The 19,076-nt window shown below is 35.8% G+C and overlaps 1 protein-coding gene across 18 annotated transcripts in view; it reads right to left on the bottom strand.

Annotated features, from left to right (window-relative positions):
* Positions 1 to 19,076, bottom strand: part of Ppfia2 (PPFI scaffold protein A2) — a 465,396-nt gene that overhangs the window by 16,527 nt on the left and 429,793 nt on the right. For 9 of the 18 annotated variants that reach the window (XM_076553855.1, XM_076553854.1, XM_042263595.2 and 6 more), the window contains 6 exons: positions 16,194 to 16,275; positions 13,329 to 13,529; positions 6,435 to 6,497; positions 5,299 to 5,328; positions 3,561 to 3,754; positions 334 to 431 (listed from right to left, as the gene is read on the bottom strand). In XM_076553855.1, the coding sequence (XP_076409970.1) occupies positions 334 to 431; positions 3,561 to 3,754; positions 5,299 to 5,328; positions 6,435 to 6,497; positions 13,329 to 13,529; positions 16,194 to 16,275 (668 nt within the window). The remainder of the gene's footprint in view (positions 1 to 333; positions 432 to 3,560; positions 3,755 to 5,298; positions 5,329 to 6,434; positions 6,498 to 13,328; positions 13,530 to 16,193; positions 16,276 to 19,076) is intronic. The other 9 variants (XM_076553860.1, XM_076553856.1, XM_076553859.1 and 6 more) reach the window with 2 other exon arrangements.

Genomic DNA, 19,076 nt, shown 5'->3' with positions numbered 1-19,076 from the left:
CTTTTAAAAATGTTCGACAAAATGGTCTACAGAGAGCCATTTTTAATGGGGGAAGAATACATCATTAATACATTCAGAGAGATAAATCTACTTCCAGAAAGTCAAGAGTGTGTCCTCAAAATGATTGACCTTACAATGTGGCAATATCCTTTTCTGTGTTATAACAGAGGAAAAACCAGCAATGACACTTTGAGCAAAATGTGTGATATAGTCTGATGGTGACTGTTTCATATACATCATCTTAGGTTTAAGAAGAGAGATGTCAAAACCTCCCCAGAAAAGACATTTGTTACTAAACTAAAAGACATTTGTTACTAAACGACGGTATGTTACCTTTTATTTCATGTTGACTTGCGTCTCGTCTTCTCTCTAGCTCTTTTCTATCATAATTCAATCTTTTCAAGCACATAATTCCATATTGTAAACTTGTTCTATTTTCAGAAAGGAGAAAACACATTAAATTGCAGCAGCAGGTGAAGAATATTCTGTTATTAATTATGGACAGCTCTACATTACTTTCTAGAAGAGCCCATTTATCAATTACATCCACAATAGTTCCCTTCAATTTGGAAGGATTATAGATATAATTACCTCAAGAATAAAATGTTTCTAAAAGAAAGAAAATATTTGATACATAGGATATTTACAATTTTAAAAATAATGAGAGATAGTTATCTATAGTTCCATACGTATCTATATGTATAGACACATAATTATACATAGTTTTCTGGACAGTTACACATCTGTCTTCAATTTAGCATTTTCTACTATACAGTTTAGCAAATTCGTGTTTTATTCCTTCACAAAGAACTTAATGTCTCTCCTTAGAGACAGGAATAATTTTATAGTCAATCGAAGATTCTTTGACTGATGAAAATAAAAAGGAGTGAATTAAGTAGCAAGGCAGGGTACAAAATATGAAGAAACAGGCAACAACACTAGGACCAAGCAGTATGTAATAAAGAACAAGTCAGAGTTTCCTGACACTCTGCAGAGAGGGTGCCGGGGAAGAGAAAACAGCATGGCATTCAGAAGAGTAAGATGCAAGAAAGGTTGGGCTACTAGGGGAACAGAACATTATAAATTGTACTGCAGTGTTGTGGATGAAATTTCAGAGATATGGTGATCTTGAGACATGCTATGTAGAGCTGAAACTCAGGCTAGCAATTAAGGGGCAAATACAGTTCCATATGAGAAATCCAGATATGCCAAAGCAAGACTTGCATGTCGTGTATGAGACGCAATTGAAATGAGACAATTTTCAGAGAGGAAAGGATGTTAATAACATGACTTCTTCTTATTTTTGTTTTATTTAGAAAATAATGATCTCATAGCATGTATGACATAGGGAAATGGCAATCCTAGAAGACAGAAAAAAATTAAGGGCGTACAGCAGTAAGTATAAAAAGGAAACCTCACAGATGCCCAGAGAGAAGATATAATAAAATTAGAGTTAGTAATAATAGATTGAGTAGAAATAAAGACTGTAGAAGAGTATGATAGGAAAATAAAAGAGCTTCTAGGTTTAAAGTAACAATCATTCAATATTATTAATTTCTTTTTTGGGGGGCTGCATTTTTTATTATTAAATTTTTTTAATTCATTTTACATACCAATCACAGTTCCCCCTCTCTTCCTCCTCCCACCTCCCAGCCTTCCTCCTCAACCAACCCCCTCCTCCCCCTCCTCCCACCCCTCATTTCCCCTCCACAAGGGACCCCATGGGGAGTCAGCAGAGCCTGGTACATTCAGTTGAGGCAGGTCCAAGCCCCTCCCTGTGCATCAAAGCTGTGCAAGGTGTCCTGCCATAGGTAGTGGGCTCCAAAAAGCCAGCTTATGCACTAGGGATAGATCATCCTGAGTGAGGTAACCCGGACTCAGAAGGACAAACCTGCTACATACTCATTCATAAGTGGATACTAGGTGTAAAGCAAAGGATAACCAGACTACCACCCACAGTTCCAGAGAAGCTAGCTAACAAGGAGGACCCTAAGAGGGATGCATGGATTGCCCTGGGAAGGGGAAATAGACGAGATCTACATGAGTAAACTGGGGGAGAGGGAGGCAATGGAGGGTAGGAAATGGGGGGTGAGAACATAAGGGAATGAGATGGTTGTGCCGGAACAGGGACAGAGTGGGAGAGTTGGGAGAGTGATAAAGAGATACCATGATAGAGAGGACATGGGGAAAGGGAGAAGTTGGGTGCTAGGGAAGTTCCATGGGGACCCAGGAATCCACAAGGATGACCCAGCTTAGACTACTACCATTAATTTCTTAAATGTTTAGCAGTAGATAACACACACACACATACACACACATACACACACATACACACACACACACACACACACACACACACACACACGATACATTTCTGTGTTACATAATATGACACAAGCATCTGAAATCCCAGAAAAAAGAACATGAGCGTATGTCTCCCTACATGCATATACTGAAGCCTTTACCCGTATCATCCAGAATGGAGATGGGACCTTTAAAATGGAACAGCCAATTTAAATGATGTCATCAAGTAGACATTAATATCTATTTTTATTAGAATAGACAATTTGGAAAATCACAGACAATAGAAGTGTGTACTTGCAGAGGAAAGACTAAATATGGACACATAGAGAGGATGGGAGACCTCCAGATAAAATGACATGTCCATACCTTCCTCTTTCCCTCCACCACCTAGAGGAGGGGCTACCAGGCTACAACACAGTATTTAACAAACAGTTAAATCATTCATCATAAGCCCTGATAAATGACAGAATATAAATAATCTGAATGAAAGATTTATTCCTTATTATCACATTTTGACAGATTTTAAACAAAAACATACAACAGTAGTTTTTCAAGAACTAATATGCTAATGACCCAAAATACTCACATTTATTTAAGAACCAAAAGGACAATTATGTCCCTCATAGAAGAATTTTTTTTAGTATGTCCTTAAGTTACACAGTTTATAATCACATAGCTTTGTAAAGTTTAAAGCTACAAATATTCATTTAATCTTCATAAAATTTTTGTTTTGTTCTTAGTTTTTTTTCATTTTCTTTTATGCATGAGTGTTTTGCTAGCATGCATATGTGTGCACCATGTGCATGCTTGATACCCCTGACAATCAGAAGAGGGCATCAGATCAGTGGGAACTGGACTTAATGATGGTTGTGACCCACCATATGGATGCTAGGAACTGAATCTGAGATTTCTGTGGGAGCACCAAGTACTCTTAACCACTAAGCCATCTCTCTACCTCATAAGTAATTCTCTAATATAAACTTAAAAGATTATTTTTAAAAATCCAATCAAGCAAAAGCGAAAGTACTCACTATGAGAACAACTCGTATATGTACCTTTTGCATAAACTTCGAGCATATAATACAAACACAGCTCTCCATTTGCAAACCCTTCAGTCTTTGCCTGAGCATTTGTTGCATGTAGGTGACACAGACACTTAGACTGAGGAACATTTTCTTTCTACCGTCCTTTTACTGTTTGTGTTAGCTGCGTATTGTTTATGGTTTCACTTTCATCATTCTTTTCTGAAAACCTACCGATGGAAACTATCCACCATTTTTAAATGGACACGAAGATCTTTTTTGGTGAGGTGGTCTAGCATTCGTGCATCAACCAAGCATTCCATAAAGTAACTTCTGTACTGAGGCAACCCCAGGCTGGGCAGCCATTCGTTTCCAATCCATTCGTGGTTCATATCTCCGTAAGCCAGGGTCTGTAGAAAGACCGGACACTGGAATTGTTTTATAGCAGTCAAGTTTCTTAACCAATAAAATGAGATGGTAAATGGAGGATATTAGCAATTATTATAACTGAAATTTCATCACTATGATACATGTGTCAAAACAAAAAAGAGATAACATTTAACCTGAATGTATTTTATTTACTCTAGCACAAGACAAACTCTGCATAATTTGTTAGAACATTTGCCTGTAAAAATAAGTAGCTTCATTGTGTATTTTAAAACAATAAATTTTGTCCAAATATGTGTCTTGTTAGTAAAAAAAATCAACAATATAGCTAGAGGTATGGCATGCATTTTAAACCTAAAGATTCCATTTCTATACTGCTAGAATTTTTTATTTCTTTTATTCTTCAAGTATTGCCCCACTTCCCTCCATCAATGATTCTATAGCTATTGTCCTCATGTCATAGCAAACCCTGATGTGAAAGATAAACCTTAGTAAACAAATAAAGGAAAAACAGGGAGGTTGAAAGACAGCATGCTGACATGTAGTCAGCATTATACTATGGGGAAGAGAATATATTGAGCATTCCATTAGGTTCCTAGAGGAACCCTTGGCCAGAAATCAGTCAATTTAGACTATGTGTGTAAAGCAGACTTGAGCAAAAACTAAGACAGATAAGCTAATTCTTTTTGAAAAGTAAGAACCCATCTTCCCATATAGTGTTCAAACAGGTAAAATAAAAAGTCATATGAACTATCATTACTAAACTCAATTTTTACAAAAAGATCATTTTTGAGAAAATTTAAAGGAAGTATATTATTAATCATTTAAAGGATATTGATTTTAGAGAGTTGTCTATTTAGTAAATAATTGTGCTATCAATTCACAGTTCTAATTATACTATGTAAATATTGCAAGAATTTGGATGTTCTTTTTTTTAAGAATTATGAAATTTGTTTCAGTGTTAAAATTGACTGTAACCTATGCTACAGCATGCTTAAATATAGATCCTTATAAAGGCACCAAATTTTACTTATTTCTAAATTTATTCTCTCAGTTGTCCAACTTGTAGAAATGCTGAAGAAAATGTGCACTATATTATTTAATATAAATTTCTGTCTCCTGTGATCAATTTAATAATTGGGATTGTCCTCATCTTACACTTGCTGTGCTGACATCTGTCATTCTTGCACCAACCCCCCAAATACTGCACATGACGCCTGAAATCATACAGGCCAATGCTTTACAAAAAGTCTTTGTGAGATTTTTCCCAGAGTTTCAAATTGTATGAATATATACCTTGGTTACATATATTACAGAGTAATTTCAGAGAAATTCAAGTTATAGATCCATCTTTGGAGGAAGAAAAATTACCCTGTTGTAGATACTAACTATGAAATGATAATCATCTTAGTTACAAAACATGGTGTATAACAAAGCACCTATAATATTAAGTATAATACTGATTTAAGTATATATAGCAGTCTAATTGCTAAGATAAGTGATTCTTTCAAATATTATGACCTACAGTAGTTTCCTAATTTATATTGCATATTTCACTATGTCTTAAAGCATATGCGTTTCCTACCTGGGCCCAGCTTCCTTCCTCAGATTCTTTCTGGGTTAGCAGCAGGAAGTGATTAATAAAGCAGGTAAACATAAATTAATTTCAAGTGACTATTGAAAAAATTCTACCAGAAGCATAATTGTAATATAGTATGTTAAGTACCATGACATAAGCAGACATGCGTATACTTACAGTCATTCAATTTCTCAGATAAAGAGCACACAACAGAGTTTTAATTAACTCTCATTTAAATACACATAAACACACTGGAGTTATGAGTTCTGTAAAAATTTGATCTATTTTTGATTTTATATAAATTTCCAAATTTAGTACAAACATAATTATATGTTCCTATGTATAATGTAAATAGTTTACAGACCAGAAATTAATAAAATGAATAACTATCTTTCTCTCAAAGCTTAGGGGACAAACATACCCCCAAACAGCCAACCAAGAAAACAGAAGGATGCAAGTAAAAATGCAAATTAGCATGTGACTTTGCATTGCTACCTTTACACCATTACATTATAGATAAGCAAAAATTTTAATGGGAATTTAGGTGAAAGTACTTTAAAATGAAGAGGTAAAATACATGGTGTGTCCAAATTTGATCCTTTCCATTAAAAAAATGACTCTGTAAAAACATCACATTTTTAAAGCTGGTGATTAGAATCCTTGAAGTCATTTCAAACGGTGCTTTTAAAAGCCAAATGAATATAACAACACTTCAATATTTTTTCCTAGAAGTCTACATGTGATATGATATAGCCCAAGAAACTACATAATTACATTAAAAGTGATAATTCAACATAAGCTTTTCTACAACTGATTTAGTAATATATATTCCTATGACCATGTGCTAAGAGGTATTAAATACCAAATTTCCAGTGTCCCTAAATTTTAATAAATTATTTATTACTATTTGCATATTACAACAGTGGATCATAGACACTTAGGATAAGAAGCACATGACAATCTAACTGTTTCATTTTCAGTTGTCAAACAAGTATACTAGAGTAAATATATAATCAAAACATCAGTTATCTCTGTGTGTAACTATATAACACACCTCATTTCTTTGGTTTATAGTATATCAATTTCTGTTTTTTCTTTTTTCTATGTATAAACACTTTTGTTTGGGTTCAACAAAGACTAACCGTTTTTGCTGGAGCTGCAAGGTTTTCCATTTCTTCATGGGTCACCCAGACATTGCCTGAAGGCTAGAGAGAAGCCCAAAGGAAGCAGTGTCATCCATGGAGGGGAAACCAGGGTAGAGAGAAAGGAGGCACCTCTGTCAATCAACAGCATTGCATACACTACATCAGTCCTGCTCTACACATGCATCATGAGTTGACACTCTAGAGCCACTTTTTCGGTTTCTCAAGGGACTAATCGGACAGAGACATGCTATGATGCTCATATTCTAACAGGTCTTTGGCTATTAAATAAAATAATGCTTTGGAAAAATTTCATGTTCCAAAAGAATGTAGTCATCAGGTTCAATTTTATAAAGTGACAAACTAACCATAAGATATTGTAGCATTGCTCTTTTTCTTATAAGGGGTTGACTCAATATATGAGTTGTTTATCAAGGGAATTTCATTCACATACTTTTATTCATCAATGTCCTGGGAAAGAGTAGACTGACTGTTACAGAGAAGATGTAAACCTCACAGAGTGTTTGAAAAATGCATTCCCTGCATTCTTGGAGAGGAAAAAGACCTGAAACATTATTTTGAGATACTATTGATTTAATAAAGCAATTTCTCAGCCTCATCAATACTGTCAAATTCCCAAACATTCATTTCCTTATTATTCAGTCATATCTTATAACCATTTGTTGTAGTTTGAACGTGAGATGTCTTCCATGGGCCCATGTCTTTGAACAATTAGTCTCCAAATGGCGACAAAGATGAGGAAGGATTGTGGAACCTTTAGGAGGTAGAACTTTATTGGAAAACTGAGTCACTGTGGTCAGGCCATGTGGTCCACTTCTGTCTACATGTGCTTCCTAAGTACGGGAAAAGCTCATCTGCTTCCTGTTCTCGCCACCATGTTTCCCTGCCTGCTGCCATGCCTTCCCCACCACAATGGACTGTATCCCTCTGAAACTGTAAGACAAGGCAAATTATTTCTCTTTTCACTTGATGTGTGAGCACCAGAGGGGTAACAAAGACACCATTATAATATGTTTTCCTTGTGTTTGTGAGCTGAGAGCTTTGCCCCAGCGTCACACCCATGCCATGGCAGAGAAACACAGAATAAACTGATTTTTTTTAATATAATGCACTGTTCTTTTGGAAAGTCTCTCCTTTTTATCCCCTCTCTAGCCAAAGAATCTAGTATTATCTTTCTATACAATATAATTGATAATTTAAATTTAAAATCTGCTTATTCTCATGGGGACCATAATATTAAGGTTCCTTCCACTGGATACCACTCCACATGAAATTTCACAATTTTTTTCCAGGAAATATGTATGCCAATTTCTCCAAATCATAACACTTACTGGTTCTTTGTTTTAGAAGGAGCAGAAAAGGCAATATCCAAATATTACAAGCTACTCATGGAATGTTCTACACTTCACCTAATACCATGTTTGACTTTCCTCATAGATAATGAATAATATATTTTGATATAAATTTAGAAATAATTATATGGAAAGTAAAATGAGTATCCTTTGGTATGAAAGAAATCTTACATAAATTATATATTAGTGAATCATACATATTATTCTTATATCTATGTTATATATAATAATATGCACAAACATATTTCTATAACAAAGACTTATACTGTGAAGATTCTTAATTTTAAATAAATCAGAAATGTTAAGAGTGCTAAATATCATATATTTGCACAGAATTCTCAAACTTGACTGCTGCAGAATTTAGATATAGCCAATTTTTCCTATAGAATAAAATTACACAGTTGTGGAACAAATTTACAATGCAAGAGTCACTCATATCATTGAAAGTCTCACTAACTCTGACTTATAAAGCTTCTCCATTGATTCTGACTCCAAATAATGATGATCTTGCTCTTCCTATAATGACCTTTACCCGTATTATCTCTAATGGAGCAGAAATGTTCCACCAGTTTTCTGAAATTCTGCATTGGTTGGTACCCAAAGTATTCTGGGGTTGGTAAGATTCTAGAAGCTATGGTTATATAATTATCTTCACCTGCAAAATGAGCATAATTCCAGGGCAATTTGTGGAAACAGGATTGCCAAACTTTTGGAAGTTGCATATTAAGAAGTTACATTTCATGTGAAATGTACAAGGTACTTTCTTAAAATGGGCTTTTCTTTACTTTCTCTTGTGTGTGTGAGACAGAGTGTGTGTGAGCATGATGTAGACACATATTTTCAGTGTCTGTGCAGTTGGGTGCAAAGGTCAGATGAAAGTTTTGAGTGTCTTCCTCTGTCTCTTTTTGTCCTGTTCCTTTGAGGCACAGTCTTTCCCTGAACATGAGGCTTGAACATTCTTGGCAAGGTTGGATGTCAGCATGCTCTAATGATTCTCTGCTCTGTGCCCATTAGAGGAGTTTAAAACATGTGCAAAATTCCTGGTTTGTTATGTGAGTGCTTGGATCATAAAACTCATAATTATATAGTGAGCACACTTCAACACTGAACCATCTCCACAGTCCATGATGCATACATTTGCAAAAAAAAAAATTTGCCATATAATTTTGTGAAACAAAAACACTAAATAGCTTCTCTACAGTCCATTCAAGTAATCAGTAGTTGAGGCTTGGGGTTGTTTGTTTGTTTGTAATCATGTGTTTGTCGACAGTATCTCACTCTGAAGTCCCTCCTGACCTATATCTCACCAAGTATTCTAGGCTGATCTTGAACTCATAGAGTTCACCTGCCTCTGTCTCTTGAGTCCTGTGATTAAATACATGAACTACCATTCCAGAATAGCTGAAGTTTTAATGGGTTTATTCAGTAATCAGCCTCACATCCAGTAAGTAAATTAGTCAATCAATTTAATTTCTCCCTAGTACCTTCAGAGGACACAGTTCTCATCTGAGTGTCAGTTACAGGTTCAATGCTTCAGAGATGAGCAGAACAGCTTGTTTAGGAGGCTATGAACAATCAAAAGTATCTTGGTCTTGAAAACGAGGTTGAAGGACATACTAGTAGTGGTTTGGACAAGAATAAGGAACAACATCAAAGAATCTGCGGCTCTCTGAGAAGCTTACTACCATAGCAGTTTATGCTCAATTCTCAAATAGATGTGATCCATGAAATAAATATTACTATCCATCTCAGTGGCCAACATCATCTAGCAGGTGATTAATAAGGTCCCAAGTGCATTTCAAATTACTATGCTAGAAGCCTGAGTTCCTGTATTGCCACTTTTCAGTAATTGCCCTAGAATGATGGCAAAATGTTTTTGAACATCAAATTCTCCATGTCTCAAGAAGGACAAAGTACATATTTCATACTGGATTAAATCATAACACAAGAGCCGACTAGGATGAGGAGGTAAAGCTGGTCCATGAGGCTAAATTTAAGGAAGTATTCATTTTCAAAGTCATGGGAAAGCGAGGTTGGCACTGATAATGCAAGCTTCCTTAAACTTTGAGCTTTTCTTGGCTTGTTTAAGTGAAGACTGGGTAGAATACTTACAAGGCATTATTAAGTGAGACTTAGGAGGAAAAATCCTAAAGGATGTTATGAATTCTAGTCCGTACCTAATTAAATCATTCAGGAAGAAGCTATGGCAGGAAAATAAATATTACATGAACTCAAAGTATAACTCCCAAAAGTTAATCAGGGGAAATAGTTTTCCGACTGTCAACATTATAAGAAATCAACTGTCCAGACCTCAGACTATTCATATATATATACATTTTGTTATTAACTCTGTCACTTTGAAGTATTGTTCACTTTATAGGTGAATTACAAAGTAAAGTAACTTAAAATTTACTATTTAAATCTTCTGGCATGATCTTAAAGTTGTGTATGTTTGTGGACACATGTATGTGTGCAGGTGATCCACAGATCAGTGATTTGGATTACTGACTCTCCAGCCCCTGGTATATTTTTGAATAGAATTTTATGTGAAATTTTTGTTTTTCAAAGCAAACGGCATTTGAAATATAAATGGGCAAATGGTTCTGTGAAGATGGAGTACAAGGAAGAAAATAAATGCAGTAGAGTAATTTTAAGAGGCACAACTCTACTTGCAATATGCATTTTGCATCAGTATATTGCTTAATGCATATAAGCCCTATGATTAAAGAGCTTTAGATCATTAGTAAAAAGGCAACTATCCCTTTAATTCAATGGGAACACTGAAAATTTTCGGAAATGCTCAGACAGCTACCAGAATAGATTAAACCATTAAGTTTACGAGTAATTTAAAAATTTAAATATAAGCAGTGAGATAACTAGTGGCTAAGACAGGGGGAATGGCAACATGGTTTGACATTTAATATGTTAAGAAAATAAATTGTCCGTATACAATGTGGCTATAAACACATTTTATGCAATAATGTATGTACATGTACATATTTTGCACATACTGGAATTATGAAATGAATTAAATATTTTGGTAGTGATGTTTGTATAAATTATATTATCTCTGTAAAGAAGAGATGGAAAGATTAAATTTATATTTTAATACTTGAGAAATATATTTATGATACATTACTAATTATGAAAGGAAATCACAAAGTACTATGTACGACAATAAGGAAAAAAGGACAAACAAGTTCCTATGAAAAAGTTAATGAAAAATTAATAAAAAAGATTCTTTTTTTATACTCTGCGTTTGTCTCACATGTAGAAATTAAACAATTTCAGCTCATACTGAACTCACTATTCAACATGCCTTTTTTACTATAATTTTCTGGGGGGCAGAATTCAGAGCTCTGTAGAGTTTATATCATCTGTATAACTGGGAAACATGTTCTATAATGACTGTGTGTGCAAGTGTGTTTGTGTGTGTGTGTGTGCACACGTGCATATGTGTGCATATGCTCTTGTGTCAATGGTATGCATGTGTGTATATATACATATTTGGGCTTCGGTGTCTCCCTTTATGGTGTTGCACTTTTTTGAGGCATGGTTTCTTGCTGAACTATGAACTTAGAGGTTCCGCTGGGCTCCCTCCTCCATTTCCCATCTTTGTCTCCCAGTACAGGGCTTAAAAGTGTGACAAAAAACCTCGAGTTCTTTTTTTTTTTTTTTTTTTAACCTGGGTCTGCGGATCTAAATCTCTGTCCCCAAGGTCACATGGCAAGAGCATTATCCATTGAAACATTGCTCAGCCCTGCAATGTTTATGTTTTAGGTGAATATTTAGAATAATTACAATGTACCTGATGACAGTTTTAAGGCCTTGGGAAAACACTGGCATTATCCTTGTTTAGTCTAGTCTAAGATGAGCCAAGAAAAGAGATCGTTTAGAAAAAGATGTTTAAATGTATACAAAATGTTAATGCATGGTAGGAAAGAAACATAGATTGTTGGGTTTTTATCAAAAAGCTTTTCAGAAATCAATAAGTGAGAGGTGTATTGGGGAGGTCTTGTGACCCTGGAGTGGGAAAATGTTGTAGGGACAACAACAATAACACAATAAGCTTTCGAGGCAAACTGCAGCTAAATTCTGAGTATCTTAAGCAGTCCTCATTTTTGTCTGCTTTTGAAACAACTCCATGTAGTTTTATCTTTAATCTGTAATTCAACATGCTTCAGGGTAAACATCTTAGGGAAAAATGTGCTTTTTTTCAGAACATGTTTCCACAAAGAAAGGGATTTGCTTTTGCAACTTAACTAAATGAGATAGTATATCCTGTTCTTTAAACCTGGAAGTTGGAAGTCTGACTGGACTGATTTGTGCAGGATTTGAATATATAAAATGTTTCTTCATACTGTATTTACTTCTGGGAGAAGAGAACTCTCTATAATCCAATTACAATGCTATTTTCTCAGTTGTAAACACTCATAAAAGCCTTCAGATCTGAATTTGGTTTACAATAATAAGAATTTTAATGGCCTCAAATATTACTACAAGTATATTCTAAATTACCTTTAGCTGGAATATATTAGCAGAGTACATTCTTATCTACTTAAAATAATATTGTAAGTAGAAATTACATATATATTTCTTACACTACATCGAGGAAGCAACTAAAATGTAATTATACAAGAAATATACACCTCTTTGAAATCTTACCATGTGTTTCTGCCTTTGGAATCTAGTATACTTGGGGGTGGTGGTAAATATAGCAGACTCAAATAAAACTTTTTAAGGTAACCTAAGGCCATCTTAAAAAATACATTGACGTCAGTTTTGTGCCCGAAAGCTGCAATAGAGCAATACCACTTTTCTACACCAATTTATTTTATTTTCTCATATTTTGCTATGTTGTGTAAGATGTGAGGCTGGAGAAATCTAGTTAACGCAAGAGATTATACATTTATCATCAAAAACTTACTAAATAGTGGAATAAAATATCATTTGAGAATATTTCTTGATGATATTGAGTGTCCTTTTCATTCTGTTATTTCATAATGCTAGTTTATGGATACAGTTATTAAAGGGATTGTAAATGGGTAGAAAATTCAAGAACATTCCAATTTGTATTTATAAAATATCAAGTCATGCACAATTTTTAACATGAAATATTTTTTATCAGTAATAAATTAACCAGTACATCTTCAGAAACCTGTAATCCTTTGGGATAATTCCAAGAAGATGCCAGATTTCACTAAAAACAAAACAAAATAAAATAAAATAAAAAGGAGTTTATGAAATTCAGTAAGTTTTGGGATCTTTCAGCTTGGGAGGAAATTCTAAACTCTCATTTACATGCAAGCTCTGAAGTCCATCTTGGTGGCAGCTCTTGAATCTGATAGGAATTAGAGCTCCTGGATTAAAAAACCTATTCGAAATAGCAGCACGGTTAATGAAGGGCAAGTCACATCTCTTTAAGATGACTCTGAAACTCATTCTGACACTGAAATATGCTCTGTGAGCTTAGGTCGCTGTGAGGTGAGCTGCAGGGAAAGAGGGGTGCGCATTGACTCACCGTGCGAGATGTAGGAGGAGCTGAGGGACTCGTGAGGGACACCATCTCCTGGATAGCTAGTCTGAGCTTTAAACGATGCAGAGGGTTGCTGATTCCAATCTCCCTCTGGATTTCCGTGTCCGAGAGAGCCGACATGATGGCTCCACTTTTCACATTGGCTCTGCAGGCTGCCACGTACCAAGCAGGCATTCCCAACCAGAGCTGTTGGGTTGGAAAAAAATATAGAGGTTAGAATAATCTTAGTGATTATCTGCCATGGTTGAATCTTCATTACAACTTGGCGGGATTTTAGACTCTCCTGTGAAGCACACATCTGGGCATGTCTGTGAAGAAATTTCCAGAAAGGTATAACTAAGCAAAACAGACCACACTGAATGTGGGTAGAACAACCGGTAAGCAGCAGTTTCAGAATAATAAAGACCCACAAGCAAGCTGAACATTAGCATTGTCTTCCTCTGCTTCCTGATTGATGGTGCACTGGACCAGCAGCTTTACAATCCTTCTGCCATATGTGCGTCCCTTCTAGCCTTCCTGCCTTCCTTTCTATAATTGACTGCACATTCAAAATGGGAGCCCAAAGAAATCCTTCCTTCTTTCAGTTGCTTTTGTTCGTTATTTTTTCACACCAACAGGAAAGCTAACTAATATATCGTTTTAGTATCTTTCTAGGTCCTCTAGATAGTCGAGATTGATTTTGCACATATAAATTTATCTGTCATTTACAACTTCATGAGATAAATGTTACCAGTTTTGACTAGAGAGATAGATATATAAAGACGTTGAGTATATGTTCCACACAACAATTAGTTAGCAATTAATTTGAGATTGAGATATTGTGGTTAGAGCTACACTGATATCAATTATTAGGGATAGGTAGCAAATTTCTGCTTGTGTATAATGACAAGAACTGATCCATAAGTTCCAATGAGTAGGTAGCTTAAATGGTCTTTATTTAATCAGCACATTATAATTCTCCTTTTGAATTCTGAACAAGATATAGTAGTTATTGTATGGTCCATGCTGAGTTTCAGAAAGGGAAGAACATTAAGATTAGGCTTAAATTGATGATGACACTAGAGGTTACAGATGATTGGCCATCTTTCTTGGTGCATAAACTAAAACTCTTTAAGATAACTCAGCATCTACATACCTTCACTCACCCCTAATGATTTCCTAGCCATCATTTAAGATGTTTGAATTTTCACTCTGCTTAACATTACACAAATGTTGCCAATCCATTGTTACAAGTGTCATCTGTGATTAGACACTGAAGAGTTTTTGAGGTGGATAAATGATGTGGGAATGAGTAGATTGCCTCCCACACTTGATTCTTTATAGGCTTTGCACACCAGGAGGAGGGAAAAGGAGATAAAAGTTAAGGGCTCCCATTCAAGGGCTCAGCATGCTTGTTCATCTTGTTTATTCCATTTTGTGATTTGAGTCACATTAGGAAACACATGAGGAGCAATTTCAGCACCCAGGATATGTTTAATTAGCTCCAGCTTCACTGACTGTTGTTTCCCAGGACATTAGTGTCAGTAAATCTCTTTGTTTTGTTTTTTTTTGTTTGTTTGTTTTTGTTTTTAATCTGAAGGATTTGTTCATCCTTTGTCAAAATAGCAACCAACTCTCTGTCAAATCATAGCTCATTTTATTGAAATTTTAATGACATCTGAACAAAGAATCCCTGTCATTGTTGAGATGTGATTTTTTTAAACCTTTCCTCTAGTACTCAAAGGGTTTTTTTTTTTTGACATAGTAACTTAAAAGATAGGTTTGAAGAGGTAACTTCAGTAATTAATTACTTTGAAAGAATATAATAAAAGCAAAACACAGACTTATTTCAGTCAGTCCAAGAAAGGAAACTAACCTAAAAAGCATGCTTTTATATCTACCTGTCTAAGTGAATATTTTTAAAGCAAAATAAGCTTTAATTTTTTTCTTCACCTGGTATTTACTTGAATCTGAATATGATATAAAGATAAAGTTAAGTTACTTTATAAACTCTAATTGTTTCAATGTATACTATTGTCTTGGGCAGTCAAGAAAATCCTCAGTACTTTCCCCTGATGTCCACTATCCTAGGGGCTGCAACTGGACCACCTAGGAGAAGTGAATGCCAAGATCAGTCGGTGCTACTGGTTTGTAACACGGAGCCAACCTGGAGTCAAATATGCCTTTCCCTCACTGTCAGAGTGTTTCCCTTCATCCTGTCATATATTGCTTTATTTTCTACAGCATTGAATTGTAGAGGAAACACTGAATGCTGTTCTTGTTATAGCTAACTAAATTTAATCAATTGATTAATCAATCAACTTAATAATCATAATGTAACCTGAATTCTTATGTGATTTAGACAAAGGAGGAAACATAGGTCTCAGCCTTTTGTTTATTCACAACAGTCGAAACTGAGCCAGTCCATAGCCATTTTAGGAAATTAATTATACACAAAGGAATACAATTTCAGACAGCTCATCAGCATTTACTTCAGTGAGTAAAGAATTTGTTTTTAGTTATTTTTTTCTTTCTTACTGATGAGGGCTGATGGACAGGAGGTGATAGTTCCTCAAAACCCCCAAAGCATGGCAGTAATTATTTATCCTCCTACGAATAAGGACAGAACATGAAGAGGACAGGATGTGGGGACACTTCTGGTTACACCATTGTGTGTTCTGTTCTGTTCCATTGCAAGAAAGAATCTGTGCCATCTCCATCATCATAAGTCCATAGACATGTATGTGTTTCCTTTATGAGAACTGATATGATACAGGGAAGCTTTGATTTCAGAAATCGGTCTTTATCTGTCTCCAACAATCAAATCAGCAATGATTGACTGAAGCCAAGTCTTTGGCTTGCTTTGCTTACCTCCAGCCAAGCGACCACAGTGGGTCCATCCCACTGGGCAAAAGGTAATCCTTTTCTACGAGCTTCTTCAAGGAGTTCATGCCTGAAGTACAGCAAAGATCACTTGTTAGGTAATATGGAAGGAGATGCTTGTGGTTGTTTTTAAAGCACCAGTAAGCCCTTGCAAGTGTTTAATGAGGGATGACACAGAATCACAGGATTCCTTCTTCCTTTGAGACACATATGGAAATCCCCCCTTTGATTTCATTGAGTGAAACATTAATTTTTAAAAATAATTTTCTCCAACATTTATTCACCAAGATTTGAACACTTGTTAATCAACTAAGTTGAACTGTGTTATCAGCTGATATTGCTTCCATTTAGCAAGAGAACGGCTCACGTATTCATACATAATCATGCATTCTGAGATCTAAATCTGACTTTTGAATATGCCCTTCTCCAACACCTTTACTCTCTTAATGACAGGGGCAAAGCTTGAATGTTAAAACACAAGACACATTTGGTGTTTTCAGCCCTGTTGTCATGATGCTTACTTTGAATATGACCAACATTCTATTTTAGAAGTTAGTTCCGGGCCTCAATTGTTTTTAAGATCTGAACAAAAACTAATGAATTTGATCCTTTGACTATACAAAAACCCTTGCCTCAACCTTTTGCGGATACATGTTTGAAATACAGCATACACTGTTTTCCAGGGAATGTTTATTAAGATAAAAAAGTGAATAGTGGTGAAGGGTACACCAAGCCAAGAAGAGAAGCTAGGAGCTCTGAGGTTTGTGGCACCCAGGAGATAATGCATGTTCTTAAGGCAAGAACAAAACACTGTAAAGCAAAGACCCTGCCATCTACTGTCTGTAGTTAAAGTCCTATAAATGACCGGACTATTCTGAGATCTTACAAGCCCCTGAGCTTCCACACATGCTCCTGTAGCTGTTCTATCGCTTTATCCACTCTCCGATCTTTTGACAGCTGAAAACTATGTCACATTTGAAGACTACACCGGTATCAGTTGGTTTCCTTCACTGGGAAACTGGAAAGTGTACAATTCAACAGATTTTAATTCATAATCACTACTATTTACTAATGAAAAGATAAGACATTGGTGAAAATAATGCTTTTCTGATAGCAGCATATCATATGTAGGGCTACACATATGTATGACTACATCACCTCCTAAGAATTTAGAATTGACATCAGTTAAGTTCCAAGCCCAGGACAAACAGTTGAAGTGCTTATTTAAAACATCAAAGCTGGAACTGGCCACTAGGTTCTCCAGGTATCCCTCAGTCCCTACCTGTTACTGGGTATGGATCATGGCATAACCACATCCTCTACCCTGAACTCTCCAGCCCAGGGGCTGGGCTGCCCTTCCCCCAGATGTTATTCCCTATATAATCCAGACATTTTGTTCACTCATGTACTCCTTGTACCTTTGGCCTCCTGGCTGCTGCATCTGGTCTTCCTCTCTCCCTTCTTCCCCTTCCCCCTCTCCCATATGGCTCAGCTCAGCCTTGGTCATGTTCACTCTGGACTCTCCCAGATATTCGTGCCTCTGACTATGTTGCCCCATATGTTTACAGTAAACTTTCTCCTCCTCCAATCCCAGGTGCAATCTTGCCTTTTCCTTTCCTTCTTCCTTTTTTTTTTTCATTCTATATCCATGTTCAAAATAATAATTTATTATTGCAATAGTGGAATCAAATTTTATGCAATCTCAAACTATTTTTTTTGTTTGTTTGTTTTTCAAGATGGGGTTTCTCTGTGAGGCTTTGTGCCTTTCCTGGATCTCGCTCTGTAGACCAGGCTGGCCTCGAACTCACAAAGATCCTCCTGCCTCTGCCTCCGAATGCTGGGATTAAAGGCGTGTGCCATCACCGCCCAGCTCAAACTATTATATATCCATTCAGGGATATAGTGAGAAATATATTTCTGTACCTCTGTATGCATATATGCAAACAATAAAAGCATAGTATAATAATTGCTTTATCCCTAATGTATATCTTTCATGCTAACAAATATATCATGGATGTCATATATGAACTCCCAAACAAAGCATGTGGTTATTACCCATTACAAATAAATTACTTACTTAGTATGGAAGATTCATATATTAAAATATGTAAGAGAATGCCTTTGGATACAAGGGGTCTTGCATTTTTTAATAGAGAATATAAAAAAAATACATGACAACTTAGTAAGGGGCAAAGAAAAAACTGAAGTTATAGTAACTTAAAAGACCTAAGTTAACTGCTGTTTGAATTGAGGAGACAGTAAAGGTACATTCTGCACATAAACTATTCACATAAACAGCTGGGAATGTTTACCGGGACACAGAGGCTTCAAATTCACAGCAGAAAGCACAAACATTCTCTATCTCATCACCCAGTTCCCTTGGGCTTCCCAGTGACAATCCACTGAAAGTCTGTCTCCAGAAACTTAGTCTCACCCTGACAGATGTATTTATGGAAGTGGGACAAGGTATCAAATGTCCAACAATTCTGTATTGTGCACATGTTCCAACCCGAGTCTTATACGCAGTGACTTAAGTCAACACCTGAATGTGGTTTTCAGAAGATTCCATGTTAGGCACTGCAAATGCATGAAACTGTCCAAAAGCATTTGACACACAAATAGATGCTTTAGCAAACGGATATGTATCCTGATCCTAACAGTTTTGCTTAATCATCACTGTTTTTCTTGATAACAATGAAGAGAATGGTGATGGTTTTGTAGATGTTGAGGTGGCTTTGAATAGCAAACAGGAAATGTGCCAGGAAATCATGCTAAGAAGACATGCAGGGAGAGACTTATTATGGAGTGTGTGTGAGAAAATTTAGAGGCGTCTTCAAGAGGACTGAATTATCATAGCTGTGACATCCTATT

This window comes from Peromyscus maniculatus, chromosome 18 (assembly GCF_049852395.1).
Source record: "Peromyscus maniculatus bairdii isolate BWxNUB_F1_BW_parent chromosome 18, HU_Pman_BW_mat_3.1, whole genome shotgun sequence".
In the NCBI taxonomy this organism is placed as follows: Eukaryota; Metazoa; Chordata; class Mammalia; order Rodentia; family Cricetidae; genus Peromyscus; species Peromyscus maniculatus.
The sequence above is the reverse complement of the archived record's forward strand: the minus strand, read 5'-3'. Positions and strand labels throughout refer to the sequence as shown.